Source organism: Scyliorhinus torazame, chromosome 2 (assembly GCF_047496885.1).
Source record: "Scyliorhinus torazame isolate Kashiwa2021f chromosome 2, sScyTor2.1, whole genome shotgun sequence".
In the NCBI taxonomy this organism is placed as follows: Eukaryota; Metazoa; Chordata; class Chondrichthyes; order Carcharhiniformes; family Scyliorhinidae; genus Scyliorhinus; species Scyliorhinus torazame.
Window position 1 is genome coordinate 167394765 of NC_092708.1, and position 19685 is coordinate 167414449.

The window sequence follows — 19685 nt, forward strand, 5'->3', positions numbered from 1 at the left end:
ATCAGGTTAATTTCAGTCCAAGTCACTAATGAAATCTGGAGGGGGAGGCTTGTCACTGGGGCTGGGCTCCTTACCACCCAACTCCAGATAATCATACAATCCAAGGAAAGATGGTGTAGTGGTGGTAACGTCACTAGTCTGGTAATCCAGAGGCCCAGGATAATGTTCTGAGAAGAGGAGTTCAAATCCCACCATGGCAGCTGGTGCAATTTAAATTCAGTTAATATATTTTGGGGGGAAAAGTGACCATGAAACTATAATTTGTCGTAAAAACCCATTTGTCACTAATGTCCTTTATGGAAGGAAATCTGCCAAGCTTACCCATCCTGGACTACAAGTAACTTGAGACCCACAACAATGTGGTTTACTTTTAACTGTCCTTTGAAATGGCCTTGCAAGCCACTCAGATAAAGGACAATTAAGAATGGGCAACAAATGCTGGCCCTGCCAATGACACCCACATCCTGTGAAATCACTTTTAAAAAGCCCAAAGGGTTGAGTTGTCTTAACTGGACAGACTGCAGGAAGCTTTATGAGACAGCAAAATAAAATACAGAAAAAGCTGAAAATACACATTATTTCTCCGCAGATACATGGACCGTATGAGCACTTATGTTTAACTAATTTTCTTTGGGTTTTTTGATGAGGTAACACAGAGGGTTGATGAGAACAATGTGGTGTATAAGGACTCCCAAAAGGCATTTGATAAAGAAGTACAAAACAGACTTGTGAACAAAGTTAGAGCTCATGGAATAAAAGTGACAAGAGCAATATGGATACAAAATTGGCTGAGTGACAAGAATCAAGATTCGTGGTGAATGGTTGTTTTTCAGAATGGAGGGAGGTTTATAATGAAGTTCTCAGGGATTGGTGTTAGGACCCCTGTTCTTCCCAACATATATTACTCTCCTAGACCGAGGTGTATTGGTCACAATTTCAATATTTGTCAACGATACAAAACTTGAAAGTATAGTAGGATAGTATATAACATTAAAAGGTTTGTGGAATGGTGGAGAAGTGGCAGGTGAAACTTAATGCAAAGAAGTGGTAAGTGATTCATTTTGGTAGAAAGAATGCAGAAAGCCATTATTAAATAAAGGGTGCAATTCTAAAGGGGGTGCAGGGCAGAGGGACCTGGATATATATGTAGATACATAATTGAAGGTGGCAGGAGAAGTTGAGAATGTGTTTTTAAAAAAATATATGTTTATTCAAAGTTTTTCCAACAAAAATTTTCAACCAGTTAGCCCCCTCCCCCCCCCCGTAACAGAAAAGAAAAAAGACAAAAGAGCAAAACAAAACATAAACATATCAAGCAAACATAGTACAGAACTTATAGAATGGGTTTCTCCCGCACTTATTAACCCTCCCCTATGTTTGTACAAATATTACCGGGAAGAAAAACCTCCCCCACCCACCCAAATACCACCCCCCCCACCCTGGGTTGCTGTTGTTGCTGACCGAGTTCCTTCTAGCGCTCCGCGAGATAGTCAAGGAACGGTTGCCACCGCCTGAAGAACCCCTGCGCAGACCCTCTCAGGGCAAACTTTATCCTCTCTAGCTTAATGAACCTTGCCATGTCATTTATCCAGGCTTCCACACTGGGGGGCTTCGCGTCCTTCCATAATAGCAAGATCCTCCGCCGGGCTACCAGGGACACAAAGGCCAGAATGCCGGCCTCTTCCGCCTCCTGCACTCCCGGCTCTTCCGCCACCCCAAATAATGCCAGCCCCCAACTTGGTTTGACCTGGACTTTCACCACCTTGGACCTAGTCCTCGCGAAACCCCTCCAGAACCCTTCCAGTGCCGGGCACGACCAAAACATGTGGACGTGATTCGCCAGGCTTCCCGAGAACCTCCCACATCTCCTCCACCCCAAAGAACCTACTCAGCCTCGTCCCCGTCATATGCGCTCTGTGAGCAACCTTAAACTGTATCAGGCTGAGCCTGGCACATGAGGAAGAGGAATTAACCCTACTCAGAGCATCCGCCCATAGACCGTCTTCAATCTCCTCCCCCAACTCCCCCTCCCACTTGCCCTTCAGCTCCTCTACCAAAGCCTCCCCCTCTTCTTTCATCTCCTGATATATCGCCAAAACCTTGCCCTCTCCGACCCATACACCCGAAATCACCCTGTCCTGGATCCGCTGTGCCGGGAGCGACAGAAATTCCCTCACCTGCCGCCTCACAAACGCCCTCACTTGCATATACCTGAACGCATTTCCCGGGGGTAACCTGAACGTCTCCTCCAGCGCCCCGAGGCTCGCAAACGTCCCGTCTATAAACAGGCCCCCAATCCTTCTGATCCCTGCCCGATGCCAGCTCCAAAACCCCCCATCCATCCTCCCTGGGACGAACTGGTGGTTCTCCCGGATTGGGAACCACACCGAGGCTCCCATCGCACCCCTATGTCGTCTCCACTGCCCCCAGATCTTTAGCGTTTCCGCCACTACCGGACTCGTGGTGTACCTCGTCGGCGAGAGCGGCAGCGGTGCCATCAAGTTGAGAATGTGGTTAATAAAGAATATGACATTTTGGGTTTTAAGAATAGGGCCATTGAGTATAAAAACAATGATGTTTTGTTAAATCTCTATAAAACACTATTTAGCCCCAACTAAAGTAGTGTGTCCAGTTCTGGGCACAACACTCAAAAGGATGTTCAGACATTAGAGAGGGTGCAACGATTCACAAGAATGATTCCAGGAACGAGAAATTTCAGTTGCATAGAAAGTTTGGAGAAGTTAGGAAGCTTCTCCTCAGAGAAGGTTGAAAGGAGACTTGATACAGGTATTCAATATTGAATGGTTTGGAGAGAGCAAATAAGGAGAAAATTGTTCCCATTGGTGGAAGGATCAAAACCCAGAGGGGACAGATCGAAGATAATTGGAAAAAGAAACAATGGCGGCATGAGAAAAAAAACTTAGATCTGGAGTGCATTGCCTGAGAGTGGTAGAGGCAGAGTCAATTAAGGCTTTAGAAAGGGAATTGGATTATCTGAAAAGGAAAAACTTGCAGGGCTACAGGGAAAAGGCAACATGAGTGGTACTTGGTGAAAAGCTCCTTAAGAGGGCCAGCAAACATTATGGGCCAAATAGCTTTCCTCTGTGCTGTAACCATTCTATGATTCTAGAAAGGCAAGATGCTGTTCGTCAAGCTTAATTTAAAGAGAAAAGAAAGCTAAAGACATGTCAAACTGGGACCGAGAAATGAAATGCCAAGAAACTGGGAGCTCAGGGCTGCGTTACAGATGAAACATAGATCCTTCAGCAAAGCAATTATCTGATCAGTTTTTAGTTTGCCAGACATAGAAAAGACACTGGTCAACAAACACAGAACTTAGTTAGTTGTAAGGATTATTGGGGCATCTTGTGAAAGGTCACTATATAAATGTACGTTATTTCTTAATTCAGAGGAAGTTATTTCTTAATTCAGAGGAAGTTCATGCAAATTGTTTCAGAGGCAGGTGGTGAAAGGGTAGATGTTACATCCCCTAAGATTACTAGTATTCTTAACTGGTCAACTACGTACATTTGGCCAACATACACTTGGGGACCCTAAAATATTAAAAATACTGAATATACCATTCTGAAATGGCTTATAAACGGGACACATTCTAGAAAATATATTAGGAAACAAAATACTGTTTAATAGCTACATCGTTTTAGCAATTGCCGTTCAAACATTAAACCAAAGGTATCACATATCTCCAAAAGTGGAATTAAAACAATATGAAAGTTGAGAATCTTACAACAGCTGCTCCAGCAGTCTGTTGAATTAAATAATAGAGTGACCTCTCACCTCCTCACCAGTAGCCAATGAGCTGAAGCCACACAGTCTCCCTGATTTGTCATCATTACAACTCAGAACTAAAAAAAGTGACTGAGACTTCACATGGAAAGGCCGAATGTAGCTGCAGCTAACCCTCACACGGTGTACATACTTACAGCCCCCACACACATTATGTGCCCTACGCCCGGCCCCCACACACATTATGTGCCCTACTCCCGGCCCCCAAACACATTATGTGCCCTACTCCCTACCTCATAAGCAGCCCCCAAATCATGGAACTTATCCTGCGCTGCCGGGTCGTCCGGGTTTCTGTCGGGGTGCAGCTGCAGCGCCAGTTTGCGATAAGCCTTCTTGATATCCTTCACCGAAGCGCTTTTAGAAACCCCCAAGATCTTGTAGAAATCTCGCCTGTCCTCCCACAAAAACGACAAATAAAATACACACAATTTAATTTACATTTTATAACACAACACCTTCATAGACTGAAGTGGAGCACTGCAGGGTAATCCCTGCAATATTTTGGGTTAAAGACGGCTGAACAAGTTCCCACCCAGTGATTATACACTCGGGTCGGACCAGCCGCGTCAATAATCGTGATATTCATTCACAATACGGGGTATTGGTGGGGAAAGCAGCAGGAATCTGAGCTGGAGATGTACCTATGTCCTCCTCTCCTCGGGCCACTTACCCTGTCAGCACCTCCCCGCTCAGGCACAGCAGCACAATACAGACAGAACGCACGCTCGCCGCCATGCTGCCCACTTTCCTCCTTCCTTTTTGTTTTTCCGCTGCCCAAGTTACTCGCTGCGAGCTGGTGAGCGGCAACTACCGGCAGAGGCACGTCAACAGCATCGCCGCTTCCTCATCCTGACGCTTTCACAAGGGGAGGAGCCCAGGCCTCTTGCTCTGGCTGGTGGGCTTCTGATTCGTTTCTATATGTACCGACACACGGTTGCAAGAAAATATGTTTGGTTAAGGAAAAGGAGGGGAAAGGGAGAGATTTTGTGTGTTCAAGAAATCAGGTTGGTACATAGAATTGTAATAAGTCAAAAATTGAACGAAAAATACAAGGCGAGAACTCATTTATATTTTCCTTCTAAAATGTTTTTATTTTTATCGTTATTCTATGTTGCTACATGTTGAATCACGAAAACATCAATAATTATGCAATAAAAACGGAACTAAAACGGATACAGAGTGTGCAAAATGATAAAATATTATTGCATTAGAAAATGTAATTTCATGCTTAACTTCACGCCTTGCTAGACGATTTATTATTAGTCCAAGAAGTATTAAGGGATTCTTCCCGGAAAGTATAAAATGCTGTTAGAGGGATAATTGAATAGCATTCATTTTGGATTACCCGCCTTCTTAGGCAGATGTTAGGGGTCGAGGACGACTTGCTTCCACTCTGGTCAATGGTTTCTGAGGTGGCTAATAAGTCCAATGTGCAGGTCCAATGACAGATTCTGCCACATGTGGGACAGGTGATGCTTGAAGGACCAGATAGACGTCTGGGTAGACATCTCAAGGGCAGTTAGGAATAGCAATAAATGCCAGCCTAACCAGTGACACCCATGAAATAACTTTTTTGGTTGTTTGGAGGTTTGTGTGTTCTTTCCAACACTTGACTTCACCTCTGCACGTTCTCAAATAAGTCTCGGTGCCTTTCTGAAATGTACCTTTTCCATTTTGTACAGTCATAAGCTAGGATCTCCCACGAGTCAACAACTATGTTGGACCTCTTCACTGGATATCAAAGTGTTTCGGCTGTTCTGTTGCAACCATGTTCGGACTACTGTTAGACATTTAAATGACATGCACTATCCATTGGAGCTGGTTTTGAGTAATTAGCACCTCTGTGCTGGGAAGGTTGGTTTGGAGGATGACAAAAACATACTGGACAAAATGGTTATCTTATGTGCTGTACACTTTTATGTATATGAAGGAGATCTAACCTCCTGTTTGAGATTTGCTATTGTTACATATTTACCACACCCTATAACAGTCTCCCTAAACACTGCTTTCGCACCTTTCCTCATCCCAAAGCATCTATCTTTGGTCATTGCCCCAATTTTCTAATATAAATGTAGGTTGTTGTAGCTTTGCAAATGGATTTTGTTTTAATGTAAACACATTCAAATACAATGTTAGATTTGTAAATAAAATGTGAACTCTAAAATTGATCCACAGTCCTTCTTTCCCATAGGCTTGTAATCCGAATCAATTCAGAGACACGAAGCATGATCTGGTGATCATCATCTGTTTGTGGGAGCTTGTTTTGTATAAATTGGCAGTCACACACCCTACATTATGATAGTGGCTAGGGCAGCATGGTGGCGCATGGGTTAGTCCTGCTGCCTCACGCCGCCGAGGTCCCAGGTTCGATGCCGGCTCTGGGTCACTGTCTGTGTGGAGTTTGCACATTCTCCCCGTGTCTGCGTGGGTTTCGCCCCCACAACCCAAAGATGTGCAGGCTAGTTGGATTGGCCACGCTAAATTGCCCCCTTAATTGGAAAAAGATGAACTGGGTACACTAAATTTATTTTAAAAAAATGATGGTGGCTACACTTCAGAGAGTACACGTCTGGGATGTCCTGAGGTCATGAAACATGCTATAGAAATGGTTATCTTCCTAACAATTCAGTGTTGTTACGGGAATTAATTCAGTGTTGTTACAGGAATTATTGTGTTAAATTATGAGTATTGATGATCTTACCACACTGGGATCATTCGTTGAGGAATGAGAGGTGATCTTACTGAAACATAATCTAGGTGGCACAGTGGCACAATGGTTAGCTCTGTTGCCTCACAGCGCCAGAGACACAGGTTCAATTCCGGTCTTGGGTGACTATGTGAAGTTTGCACTTTCTCCCCATGTCTGCGTGGGTTTCCTCCGGGTGCTCTGGCTTCCGCCCACAGTCCAAAGATGTGCAGGTTAAGTGGATTGGCCATGCTAAAAGTGCAGGTTGGGTGGGGTTATAGGTATAGGATAGGGGAGTGCGCCTAGGTAGGTTGCTCTTTCTAGATGGTCAGTGCAGATTTGCCGAATAGTCTTCTGCACTGTAGGGATTCTATGACTTGATAGGGTAGAATGTTCATCAAGCTTTTCTGGGATAATTTCTTCGAACAGCATGTTCTGAAGCCAACCAGAGAGCAGGCTGTGCTAGATCAGATATTGTGCAACGAGGTGGAATTAATTAATGATCTCATAGTGAAGGCATCCCGAGGTAACAGCGACTATAATATGCTTGAATTTTACATTCAGCCTGAGGGAGAGAGGAGTGGGTCTGAGGCTATGTCTTTATATAAGGGCAATTATTATTTCCTTTTAATAAATTTAGAGTACCCGATTAATTTTTTCCAACTAAGGGGCAATTTAGTGTGGCCAATCTACCTAGCCTGCACATCTTTTGGGTTGTGGGGGCGAAACCCACGCAGACACAGGGCGAATGTGCAAACTCCACACGGACAGTGACCAGAGCCGGGATCGAACCTGGGACCTCAGCGCCGTGAGGCAGCAGGGCTAACCCACTGCGCCACCGTGCTGCCCCTATAAGGGCAGTTATGAGGGTATGAAAATAGAGTTGGCTAAAGTGAATTGGCAAATTATGTTGAGGGCTAGGTCAATAGAGATGCATTTAAGGGATATTTCAGAATTCACAGAATAGATACATTACAACAAGTAAGAAATAGTCCAAGGAATGGGCACACCATCCATTGTTAACTGGAAAGGTTAAACCTAGTATCAAACTTAAAGAAAAAGCATATGATTGTAATCCAGTTGTTGTGGTTCACACCAGTACCAATGACATAGGTAGAACAACGATAGAGGTTCTGCTGAAGGAATATGAGAAGCTAGAGGCTAAATTAAAAAGTAGAACCAAAAAGATAATAGATCCGGATTACTACCTGGCCCAAGAGCTAATTGGCACAGGGTCAATAAGATTAAAGGGGTAAGTGCGTAGCCCAAAAGGTTGATGTGGGGAATTGGTTTCGAATTCAAGGGACACTGGCACCAGTACTGGGGAAGGAGGGAGCTGTTCCGGTAACATAGGTGAGAACTGGCGACTGTTCAAACAGCAGTTTGAACTTTATGTTTCTGCCTTGAGCCTATAGGCCCAACTTGATGACAGGCGAATCGCGTTGTTGCTAACGGTGGCAGTCCACAAGCATTCGAACTGTTCAACCCGTTTGTGTTTGATAATGATGAGGATCACAAGAAATTTGATGAAGTGATGAAGCACTTTGATAAGCATTGTTCCCCTAAGAAGAATGAAATGTTTGAGCGCTATATGTTCTGTATGCGTACCCAGAGACCTGGCAAATCATTTGACAGTTTTGTCACGGATTTGAGGCTGAAGGCCCAGTCATGCAACTTCAGTGACCTGAAATCTTTGTTAATCTGTGACCAAATTGTCTTTGGTTTACTTGATGATAAGCTTCGGCCAATAATATTGCAGAGGAAGATTTGATGCTGGAAAAGGCGAGCGAGATAGCTGCACAAAGACTAGGCGCACTCTGCTCAAAAGCGTTTGGTGCCAACATGGAAGAAGAAGCCAGTGCCATTAGTGCTCTGATGCACGTCATGAAGAAACGTGGTCTCAGTGTGGGTGGCCATTTTAAGCGGCCAACAGGAGCCACTGCCGCTATATTGTGTCAGACGTGTGGCACTCGACATGCCCCGCAGCAATGTCCGGCCTTTGGAAAAATTCGCTCCAGGTGCAGCCGTGTTGGGCATTTTGCGAAACAATGTTTTGCGCCTTCCACCATGGACCATGCACAAACGGTGCATGCAGTTGATGAGATAAACACTGAAGAACAGCTTTTCATCGATCCCATCGCGGTGAGAAACCAGAAGACTCTGAGAAACAAAGATGAAAACAAAATTGTAAGAAAGAATGAAGATAATAAGAATACTTTGAAAACCTTTACGTCTGTACTAAAATCGAAGGTAATGCTGAATGATGCTTTCATTCGTTGTGACTTTGGCGAAGGCCAACCTCATGAGTCGACATGCTTTGCAAAAGCTAAACATGCAGCGGGACTGATCGTCAAGGGCTGATGATAGATTTCGGAACAAGAATTCTGGAGACCTTCGATGTTTGCGAACTAGTGCTCTCAGTGGCAGGCATGAAGCACACAATACTCTTTCACATTGTACACATGGAGGTGGACACAGTACTTGGGAATCCATGAATCTAGTCAAGCGACTAAATATCCTGGAAGATAGCTGGTCATCTGAGCACAGTGAATCCCTACAAGGCATTACAGTGTGCATGGTGTATGAAGATTTAGAAGAAATCCTAGTGGAGGACGACAAACCAGACAAGGGGACGGAACTGCCGGTGAGCACTCCGCAGTTCTGGTTACAGTCTTGAAGAAAATGGACAGGCTCAATGGCATGATACGAGAACATGATGAACCCGTGTTAAAGCATCTGCGAGATGTGAGTGTTAAATGGACAGAGAATGGAAAGCCATGGAGCTTCACTCTGGAGTTTACATTCAGGCCTGATGATATTTCACAAATGAGGCGATCGCTAAAGTGTATCGTTGGACTCACGGCCGCTGAAATCGTTCTTTGCTGAACCACAAATCATTGGCTGCACAGGCTGCATAATCGACTGGAGGGAGGGCAGGGAGAACAATTCGAACAAAACCAAAGTACAGGGGTTGGAGTATTCGAAGAACAGTGACAAGAACTATATCAAATGAATCGATTTTCAATTTCTACAGTCACACTGAAGTTCCACAGGGGGGAATTTTAAGCTAAGCTTTGGTGGCCAAACCAAAGGCTAATTTTGAACTTGGCGCTCTATTTCATGATCAAATAATTCCGTACCCAAAGTTATAGCTTTCAGGTGAAAAGACTGACGATAATGCTGAATCCGAGGATGATTACTATGAATAACTACTTGATATTGTCAATGATGATGCAGAAAGTGATGATATGGAAGTTGAGACGGATGACAAACCCTATGAGCTGCTTGCACATCTCTTCTCCAGTGGCACGGCTCAGGTGTCTGCAAGCAATGAACAGGTGGTCACGAGGGACGCCTAGGCAACGATGGACTCGTGGAGAGCGGGAGTTTGGAGATGGCGCATGTAGAAATTGAAGCTGACCAACCGAAGATCAGCTATTGATTGAACTAGAGACTCAAGAAGTCATCCCAATCTTGGAAAAACTGGCCTCAGAGGCATGTGGTGACCCGTTACAAGTCCTTGAAACGGCTCCGGTAATTTACTCCCAAGCAGTTGACGACATCGATGACAAATGGGAGGACATAGATGAAGATGCTGATTACAGCGATGTGGCGACTGCAATAGTAGGCACTCTGACACTGACTCTGAGGACGACCTAATGACTATCTCATTATGAAGCTCCACAGTCCACTTGCATATTTGCGAGTTTGAGCAAGAACACCCAGTGCCTGGATCAGCTCAGCCAGAAAGTATAGTCATCTCCAGTGATGAAAAGCAAGTCACCAATGCTCTAGCATGCCAAGAAGAGGTGAAACCGCCAACCCCAGTTCCATCCTTCATGCCATCACTAGAAATCGAGGTAATCCCAGTATGTCGATAAGGCAGCAGAAGTGGGCGTAGTTACACCACCCAGAGATGATGCGATGCCTAAACCTCTGCAAACAACTCAACACATGACAGACAGTGCCACGCCAGAGGCTGCTGCAAAGAAAAGAACCAAAACCAAGAGACACACCAAAATACATCACTGTGTCCTAAACATTGAGGGAAAAAAAGAGAAAACTGGGAGAACTACCTCAGCCCCAACCAAACAGTAACGAAGACAGTCGCAAGTAGCAAGCAACATCATGCAAGAAAGCGGAAGAGAAAGCGACTGGTAACACAAGTATGGCGATCTTGGACCTAGGCCTTTCAAAGGCACAGGGCGAAGCGCAAGAGAAGTTAGATACCGGTAAGTAAACCAGTCTCTGACGAGATGGGCACAACTCGAAAGAGTGAGATCTGTACAAAAGAATTGGACACTTGTCAGGCACAGAATGCTTATGGACACTTTAGTAAAACTTGTTCACTTTACTAGCTACATATAATGAATGTATAAAGTTTAATGTTGGCTGTAAAAAATTGTCTTAATGTTTTGTGAGGAAGGGGGATGTGGTGACATGTCTTTGGGCCATATCATTGATGGATGGTGTGTGACCTCCAACCAGTAGGTGGCAGTACAGACGTGATCTCTAGACCAAGGTCATGTGACCTGTGGCTCCAATATAAGGGGAGACACATCCAGCCATCTTTGAAAGAAAACTGAGAGGATAATGCTAGGTGCAAGTTCCAGAGGCATAGTTAGCAGACTCCATGATAATGTGCTCTGTATCAGATTGCTATCTTACCACATGAGACTCAATAAAATATTCTGATTTGGACAAGTCAAAGTGTTTGGTGGATTCCTTTGTAAAGTACAATGGACCAAACACAACATTGAGGAAGTAGGTAGGCTGCAGAAGGACTTGGACAGACTAGGAGAGTGGGCAAAGAAGTGGCAATGTAATACAATGAGGAACAGTGTGAGGTTATGCATTTAGGTAGGAAGAATAGAAGCATACACTATTTTCTAAATAGGAAAAGGCTTTGGAAATCAGAAGCACAGAGGGACTTAAGAGTATCCTGAACAAGGACTCCTAAGGTTAACATGCAGGTTCAGTTGGTAGTTAGGAAGACAAATGCAATGTTAGCATTCATGTTGAGGGGGCTAGAATACAAGAGCAAGGATGTACTGAGGCTGGATATGGCTGTGGTCAGACCCCATTTGGAATATTGTGAGCAGTTTTGGGCCCCATATCGAAGGAAGGATGTGCAGGCCTGGGAAAGGGTCCAGGGGAGGTTCACAAGAATGATCCCTGGAATTAAGGACTTGTCATTTGAGGAGTGGTTGAAAACTCTTGAGTCTGTACTGAATGGAGTTTCGAAGGATATGGGGGATATTTTATTGAAACTTACAGAATACTGAGCGGCTTAGATAAGAGTGGACATGAAGAAGATGTTTCCACTAGTAGGAGAAACTAGAACCAGAGGGCACAGTCTCAGACTGCAGGGACACTCCTTTAAAACAGAGAGGAGGAATTTATTCATCCAAAAAGTGGTGAATATTATTGTATTATTATGTGTGGAACTCTTTGCCGCAGAAGGCTGTGGAGGCTAAGTCACCGAGTGTCTTTAAGGCAAAGCCAAATATATTCTTGATTAATAAGGAGATCTGGGGTTAAGGGGAGAAGGCTGGCATATCAGCCATGATTGAATGGTGGAGCAGACTCGTTGGGCCGAATGCTGCTCCTAATATTTTATGGTCTGATGAAGCAGGCTCAAAGGGCTGAATGTATCCACATGTAAGGGAGACAAGCTCCGGGACACAGTTTAGGAATAGGAAGCCAACAGAAACTATAGAGTAGGACTACAAAACGTCGGTTGAGTTGGGAACTTCACAGCAGTCAGAGATTGAGGAGTCCATTAAGGTGAAATCAAGTCTAGGCCCCAAAAAAGAACATTAAAATATTCAGAAAGCGAAGTAGTCAGGTGTTGGCAAAATTGCACAGCCGGAGGTTGTTTATGGAAGTGTACATGTTTCGGTGAGCGTAATACTTTAATGACTGTTGATTTGTCAGTTTAAGATGTTACCTTTAGGCCTGCCCATTGTGGACTGAGGCCCTTCCTGCCGCCGCCCATTGCAGATTCTCTCAGTTAGTGGAACTGCACAAACTGAAGGGCGGGCAAGCGGGGACTGGCAGAAGAGCCGCCGTCTGGGAGCCCGAGCTCGGTTACCCTGCGAGACTGGCTGGAAGGAGGGAGAGCAGCGCCAGGCCTGGGAGTCCCGCCTACGATACCCTGCGAGACAGACTAGAAGAGCAGCCGTCTGATCTGCCTGGGAGCCCGACCTCGGTTATCCTGCAGAACTAGCTGGGAAGAGGGAGAGCAGCGCTTGGCCTGGGAGTCCGATCTCGGTTACCCTGCGGAACTGGCTGGGAGGAGGGAGAGCAGCGCCTGGCCTGAGAGTCCCGCCTCGAACACCTTGCGGGACAGACTGGAAGAGCAGCCGCCTGACCTGCCTCGGAGCTCAGCTTCGGTTACCCTGCGGGACTGACTGACAGGCACATAGGCAGCTCGTGGAGCCGGTGAAGAGCACCGTGCTGGTGATCTGATTCTTGGGAGGTAGTGGCAGCCATTGAGTGTTGCGAAACGGGGAGGAGTTCAGTTACTGGCGGCACTGCGAACACCGTCCCAGGGAGCGATGAATGAAAACGCGCTTACCCCACTTTTGTATATTTCGGTTTTATTTCGCCTTTTTTAAAGCAACTTCTCTTCTGCAAACTCCTAAATGATCTCCCTAGAGCGTCACTATTCAGAAACTCGTTTCTTATCCAATTCATTTCTACCCTCAAACTGTTGGATTTTGTCACCTTTTTCTTCCTACAGCCTCGGGGGCTTTTACGATTGATGTTTGCCATCATCTAAGTAATACCACTTGATTTGTATGGTCCTCGTAGTTTTCGGTCTTGGTACCCTTTGTTGGGCCCAATCGACTAAATAGAAGAACACATTAACTGGTGGACAAATTAAAAGGGGCCGGTCCCAAAGAATTTTCGGTCTTTGTATTCCGCAGTATTTAACCTTGGGGTTTCTCCGTTTTAAAAAGTGCTGATTGACGTCTCTTTGCAGAAGACACAATGCAACCAGTAGTCACGGTGGGCCACCTTTAACAAAAATGTGAGATCAATACTGCTGCAGTTTAGAAATTTAGCAAGGTTAGTATAACCCAACTGTAAATGCCTGCACACAAATCTCCTCCTTATGCTAAAGCTTGGTACATTAACGACAAGTAACAGTTTTTAAAAATAGCCTAGTTATCAGAATGAGACCAGGGAAGCACACGGACTGATTAATGCTTTACAATTTTAATAGCTGTTAAAATCGAACCCCATTATTATAGATATGGACTGAATACAGTTCTGTAAGATTGTTATAGAGGCGGCAAAGCACAATTATAAGAAAACTAATGAATTATTTTTCATTTTTTTAAGTGGTTGTTGGGGATTATTTTATGTTGTAGTGTACATTATCTCCAATTCCCTCATAACTGCCTACTGAACTCGTATCACTAATAGGTTGGATTTATCAAGTTCATGGAGCAATTTTTTCTTCACTAAGGGAATGTGAATGTTTTGAATGAACAAATCTGGATAACACCAAGTTTTGTTCATGTGTATGATAACATTAGATGACCGAACATATGGCGCTGAGGACCCGGGTTTGATCTTGGCCCCAGGTCACTGTCTATATGGAGTTTGCACATTCTCCCCCTGTATGTCACCCACAACCCTAAAAGATGTGCAGGGTAGGTGAATTGCCCCTCAATTGTGAAAAAAGAATTGGGTACTCGTTTATGAAAAAAAAAGACTAAACATTCAAATAGTTCTATCAAATAAATACTCCACACAAATCTACTTTATAAAATATACTGTGAAATAAATTATTTTTGAAGTGTTTTTGCAGATTATTCATTGTTCAAAAAAAAAGAAATTGATTTGACATAAACAGGTGGTGACATTTAGAATTACCGGTACAGTAAGTCCTCACTTTATGTTCCTGAAAAATGCAACTTTAAGTGACACTTTAAGCAAATCAGGTTTTCCTATTAAAACCAATGCAAAAGCTGTAGTTAGGTTCTGAAGGATATCGTTCGTCAGAAAAAAACATTTATACTCATTAAAGTTGAAATACTTTATATTGCTAAATTCCTATATCGGTAAATGAAATATAAAAATTAATTCTAAAATAAAAAAGAAACATGACAACTTTCACTGCCTCTTCTGGTTGCTGAACTGCCAGCTCACGCCAACTATCCGGCTTGCAGCCTCTCTTACTCTGACCCCCTGGTTGCTGCGGACCCTTCATCTCATTAAATCTCCAGCCCTCCGCCGCTCTAGAGCTGAGGAGCATGAGGCAGGAAAAGCAGCTTTGACTTCCAAGAGTTAAACAGTGAGCTGAATGGTTGGCAGCAAGGAGGGGGGATCAGGGAGTGGCATAGGCCATGAACCAGAGAGTTGGCATAGCGTGGGAGAATCAGGGAGTGGCAGTGGCCCGGACCAGGAGGGTTGGCAGTGAGAGGGAGCAGCAGAAGACTCCAAAATGGCATTGCTCGGGTCACGTGGCGTATGTCAGATTTGATACAAAATTACTTTAAAATGAAATTCCTCATGATAAATATAATTAGGCAGAAAATTAACTGACCCAAATTAAAGCAGAACGACTTACTATAGCTGAATCTAACAGATGGCACTGAATGAAGCCACTATTTTCACATGAGCACTTTTATTAATGAAGCAAAGTCAGTCTTGATTGTTTAAGATGTAAACCACTTTTCGCTTTTATTGCTCTCATAAAACCAAGCCTGTGAAGTAAAATATATTTCCTTTTCAGCAGTAATGGAACAACCAAGCGTCTGTCTTTGGATAAAATATGAAACCTTTACTGTTGGGGTCTTGCAAATCCCACCACCATCAAAATTTAGTATGCACTACCTTCGAAAGATGGCAACATACGTTCGAACAAAGGGAGGAGATGGTGGTTATCCCAGACTTTCTTGGCCCATGTGGAGGCACATTGCTTGTGGAAAGTTGCAACTGGCTGAATGTTTGGCTTGGCTGTATTTTGAAACATTTGACAGTCTTCTTGAGAGAAGCGCAGAGGAGAGGCTGGAGTGGGCTGAGGCAGTATCTCACTGCAGGTCAGAAGAGGAAATTGACAAACTGAAAAACAAGGTGGGCATTGTTTTTGCGTTCAGTGGAGAGATTATACCTTTGCATTTTTAGAACTTCCCTGTTATCTACTGCTAATTATTGCTTGATGAACCTTGAGTAGTGATATAAGTAACACTCATCAAGAGCATGGAATACACTAACTGGGTGTGCTGGCACAGCACATGGAAAACATCTCTACACATACACTATTTAGGGTATGTCTTATGTATTTTTAAAAATGCAGTGACTGATCAAGACTATAATAATAATAATAATCTTTATTATTGTCACAAGTAGTCTTACATTGTGATTTTACAGCCTCATGAACACAAGAACTGGGAGCAGGAGTAGTCAATTCATCCCCTCGAGCCTGCTCTGCCAGTCAATACATTTATGATCTCTTCGGCCTCAACTCCACTTCCTGCCCATTCTCCATAATGCTTCAATCCATTACTGTCTATCTCCTCCTTGCATTTACGCAATGGCCCGGCATCCACCGCACTCTGGGGTAGTGAATTCCACAGATACACAACACTTTGAGAAGTAATTTCTCCTTATCTCGGTTTTAATCTGCCATCTCTTATCCTAAAACTATTGACACAATAAGAGGTCTTACAACACCAGGTTAAAGTCCAACAGGTTTGTTTGGAATCACTAGCTTTCAGAGTGCAGCTCCTTCAATCAGCTGCGCTCCGAAAGCTAGTGATTCCAAACAAACCTGTTGGACTTTAACCTGGTGTTGTAAGACGGCTTACTGTGCCCACCTCAGTCCAACGCCGGCATCTCCACATTAAAACTACGACCAGATTGCTCCACAAGACGAAGCATCCGCTCCATGTCTACTTTGTCAGTACCTTTTATCATCATCATCTTGTATACCTTAATAAATCTCTTCTCATTCTGCTAGACTGGAGAGTATAGGACTAAACTGCTCAATCTCTCTTAGACCGTAAGACATAGGAGTAGAATTAGGCCACTCTAGTCTGCTCCGCTATTCAATCACGGCTGATATTTTTCTCATCCCCATTCTCCTGCCTTCTCCCCATAACCCCTGATCCCCTTACTGATCAAAAACCTATCTATCTCTGTCTTAAAGACACTCTGTGATTTGGCCTCCACAGCCTTCTGCGGCAAAGAGTTTCACAGATTCACCACCCTCTGGCTGAAGAAATTCCTCCTCATCTCTATTTTAAAGGATCGTCTCTTGAGTCTGAGATTATGTCCTCTGCTCCTTGTTTTTCCTACAAGTGGAAACATCCTCTACACGTCCACTCTATCCAGGCCTCGCAGTATCCTGTAAGTTTCAATAAGATCCCCCCTCCCCATCCTTCTAATGAGTACAGACCCAGAGTCCTCAACCGTTCCTCGTACGACAAGTTCTTCATTCCAGGGATCATTCTTGTGAACCTCCTCTGGACCCTTTCCAAGGCCAGCGCATTCTTCCTTAGATACGGGGCCCAAAACTGCTCAGAATACTCCAAATGGAGTCTGACCAGAGCCTTATATAGCCTCAGAAGTACATTCCCGGTCTTGTATTCTAGCCCTCTCGACATGAATGCTAACATTGCATTTGCCTTCCTAATTGCCGACTGAAACTGCATGTTAACCTTAAGAGAATCTTGAACAAGGACTCCCAAGTCCCTTTGTGCTTCTGATTTCCAAAGCATCTCCCCATTTAGAAAATAGTCTATGCCTCCATTTTTCCTTCCAAAGTGCATAACCTCACACTTTTCCACATTGTATTCCATCGGCCACTTCTTTGCCCACTCTCCTAGCCTGTCCAAGTCCTTCTGCAGCCTGCCTGCTTCCTCAATACTACTTGTCCCTCTGCAGATCTTTGTATCATCTGCAAACCTAGCAACAGTGCCTTCAGTTCCTTCTTCCAGATCATTAATGTATATTGTGAAAAGGTGTGGTCCCAGCACCGACCCTGAGGCACACCACTAATCACCGGCTGCCATCCTGAAAAAGACCCCTTTATCCCCACTCTCTGCCTTCTGCCAGTCAGTCAATCCTCTATCCATGCCAAGATTTTACCCTTAACACCATGGGCTCTTAACTTATTTAACGGTTTCCTGTGCGGCACCTTGTCAAAGGCCTTCTGGAAATCTAAATAAATCACGTCCACTGGTTCTCCTTTGTCTAACTTCCTTGTTACTTCCTCAAAGAACTCTTAACAGATTTGTCAGACCTGACCTCCACTTGATGAAGCCGTGCTGACTCAGTCCTATTTTATCATGCACTCTTCCAAGTACTCCCCGATCTCATCTTTAATAACAGTCTAAAATCTTACCAATGACCGAAGTCAAGCTAACCGGCCTATAATTTCCCGTCTTCTGCCTCCCTCCCTTCTTAAACACCGATGTTACATTCGCCACCTTCCAGTCCTCTGGGACCCTTTTCTGCCTCCAGTGATTCCTGAAAGATCACCACCAATGCCACCACCAATGTCTCCACAATCTCCTGAGCTATCTCTTTTAAAACCAAGGGCGGTAGTCCATCCGGTCCAGGTGATTTATCCACCTTCAGACCTCTCAGTTTCCCCAGAACCTTCTCCTTAGTGATGGTCACTGCACTCACCTCTGCCCCCTGATTCTCCTGGAACTCTGGCATCCCACTGGTGTCTTCCTCCGTGAAGATTGATGTACTTCTCCAACCACATTTTCCAATGTCTATTTTCTGCCTCTCTCTTACCTTTTATATATTGAAATAAAAAACTCTTCCCATCTTCCTTTGTATTACTGGCTAGCTTGCACTCATATTTCATCTTCTCCCCCCTTATTGATTTTTTAGTTGTGCTCTGCTCGCTTTTAAAGGCTTCCCAATTCCCTGGCTTCCCACTAACCCCACCACTTTGTATGCTTTTTCTTTTGCTTTTATGCTATCCTTGACTTTCCTCGTCAGCCATGGATGCATCATCCTCCCCTTAGCATGTTTCCTCCTCCTTGGGATGAATTTCTGTTGTGCCTCATGATAACCCCCCAAAACTCCTGCCATTGCTGTTCCACTGTCTTCCCTGCTAGGCTCCTTTTCCAATCAACTCTGGCCAGCTCCTCCCTCATGCCTTGGTCGTTACCCTTATTTAATTATAATACTTCTTCATAAGACAAACCCCTCATCTCTGGTATCAACCTAGTGAAACTCCTCTGAACTTCCACTAATGCAACAACATCCCTCCCCAAATAAGGGGACCAAAATTGTGCGCAATACGCCAGGTGCAGTCTCACCAATGCCTTGTACAGTTGTAGCAACACTTCCTACTTTTATACTCCCATGGCCAAAATTCAATTTTCCTTCCTTATTACCTGCTGTACCTGCATGCTAGATTTGTGTGATCATTCATGAGGACACCCAGATCTCTGTACACTGGAGCACTCTGAAGTTTCTCTCCATTTAGATAATAAGTTGCCTTTCATTTTTCTGACCAAAATGGATAATTGATCTGTCAAAATCTGACCCACTCTATGTCCATTTGTAAACTTATTTCCTCTTTGCAACTTACTATCCTACTAGTGTCATCTGAAAATTTCGCCAAAGTACCGTCTATCCCTACATCTTTAAGTCCTGTGGCACCCCATTAGTTACATCTGGTCAACCAGAAAAAGACCCATTTATCCTGACTCTCTGCCTTCTGTCAGTTAGTCAATCTTCTATTCAAGTTAATAAATTACCCCAAACCCCATGTGATCTTACCTTGTGTATTGACCTTCTTGTGTGGCTCCTTATCAAATGCCTTCTGGAAGTCCAGATATAGGATACATCTACACAATCTCTATTATCCACTTGGCTTGTTACATCTTCGAAGAACTCGAGCAAATTACCCTTCATAAACCATGCTGACTCAGAGATTGCCTTTTGACTTTCTAAATGTCCTGTTAGTACTTCCTTAATAATGGATTCTAACAATTTGCCAACAATAGCAGTTAAACCAACTGGTCTAATTTCCTATTTTCTGCCCCCTCCATTTTTGAATAAGGTTTTGAATTGGCATTTTTCCATTTCACTGGAATCTTTCTGTAATCCAGGGAATTTTGGAATATTATAGCCAACGGATCAACTATCTCCGCTTCCACTCCCTTGAAGACCCTAGGATGTAGGCCATCAGGGCCTGGGGACATGTATG

The 19685-nt window shown here is 44.1% G+C and overlaps 2 protein-coding genes across 12 annotated transcripts in view; one reads left to right on the top strand and one right to left on the bottom strand.

Annotated features, from left to right (window-relative positions):
• The window catches only part of dnajb11 (DnaJ heat shock protein family (Hsp40) member B11), a 66452-nt gene extending 61796 nt beyond the window's left edge, over positions 1 to 4656 (bottom strand). Inside the window, exons 1-2 of the mRNA XM_072479515.1 lie at positions 4478 to 4656; positions 4041 to 4197 (exon numbers count right to left, since the gene is read on the bottom strand). Coding sequence (XP_072335616.1) covers positions 4041 to 4197; positions 4478 to 4542 — 222 coding nt within the window. The 5' untranslated portion in view covers positions 4543 to 4656. The remainder of the gene's footprint in view (positions 1 to 4040; positions 4198 to 4477) is intronic.
• The window catches only part of tbccd1 (TBCC domain containing 1), a 115385-nt gene that overhangs the window by 67492 nt on the left and 28208 nt on the right, over positions 1 to 19685 (top strand). The window contains exons 1-3 of one of the 11 annotated variants that reach the window (XM_072479458.1): positions 4702 to 4811; positions 13482 to 13567; positions 15243 to 15583. In XM_072479458.1, the coding sequence (XP_072335559.1) occupies positions 15248 to 15583 (336 nt within the window). In that variant the 5' untranslated portion in view covers positions 4702 to 4811; positions 13482 to 13567; positions 15243 to 15247. Of the gene's footprint in view, positions 1 to 4666; positions 4812 to 12092; positions 12395 to 12573; positions 12975 to 13481; positions 13568 to 15242; positions 15584 to 19685 lie in introns of those variants that run through there. The other 10 variants (XM_072479486.1, XM_072479478.1, XM_072479448.1 and 7 more) reach the window with 10 other exon arrangements.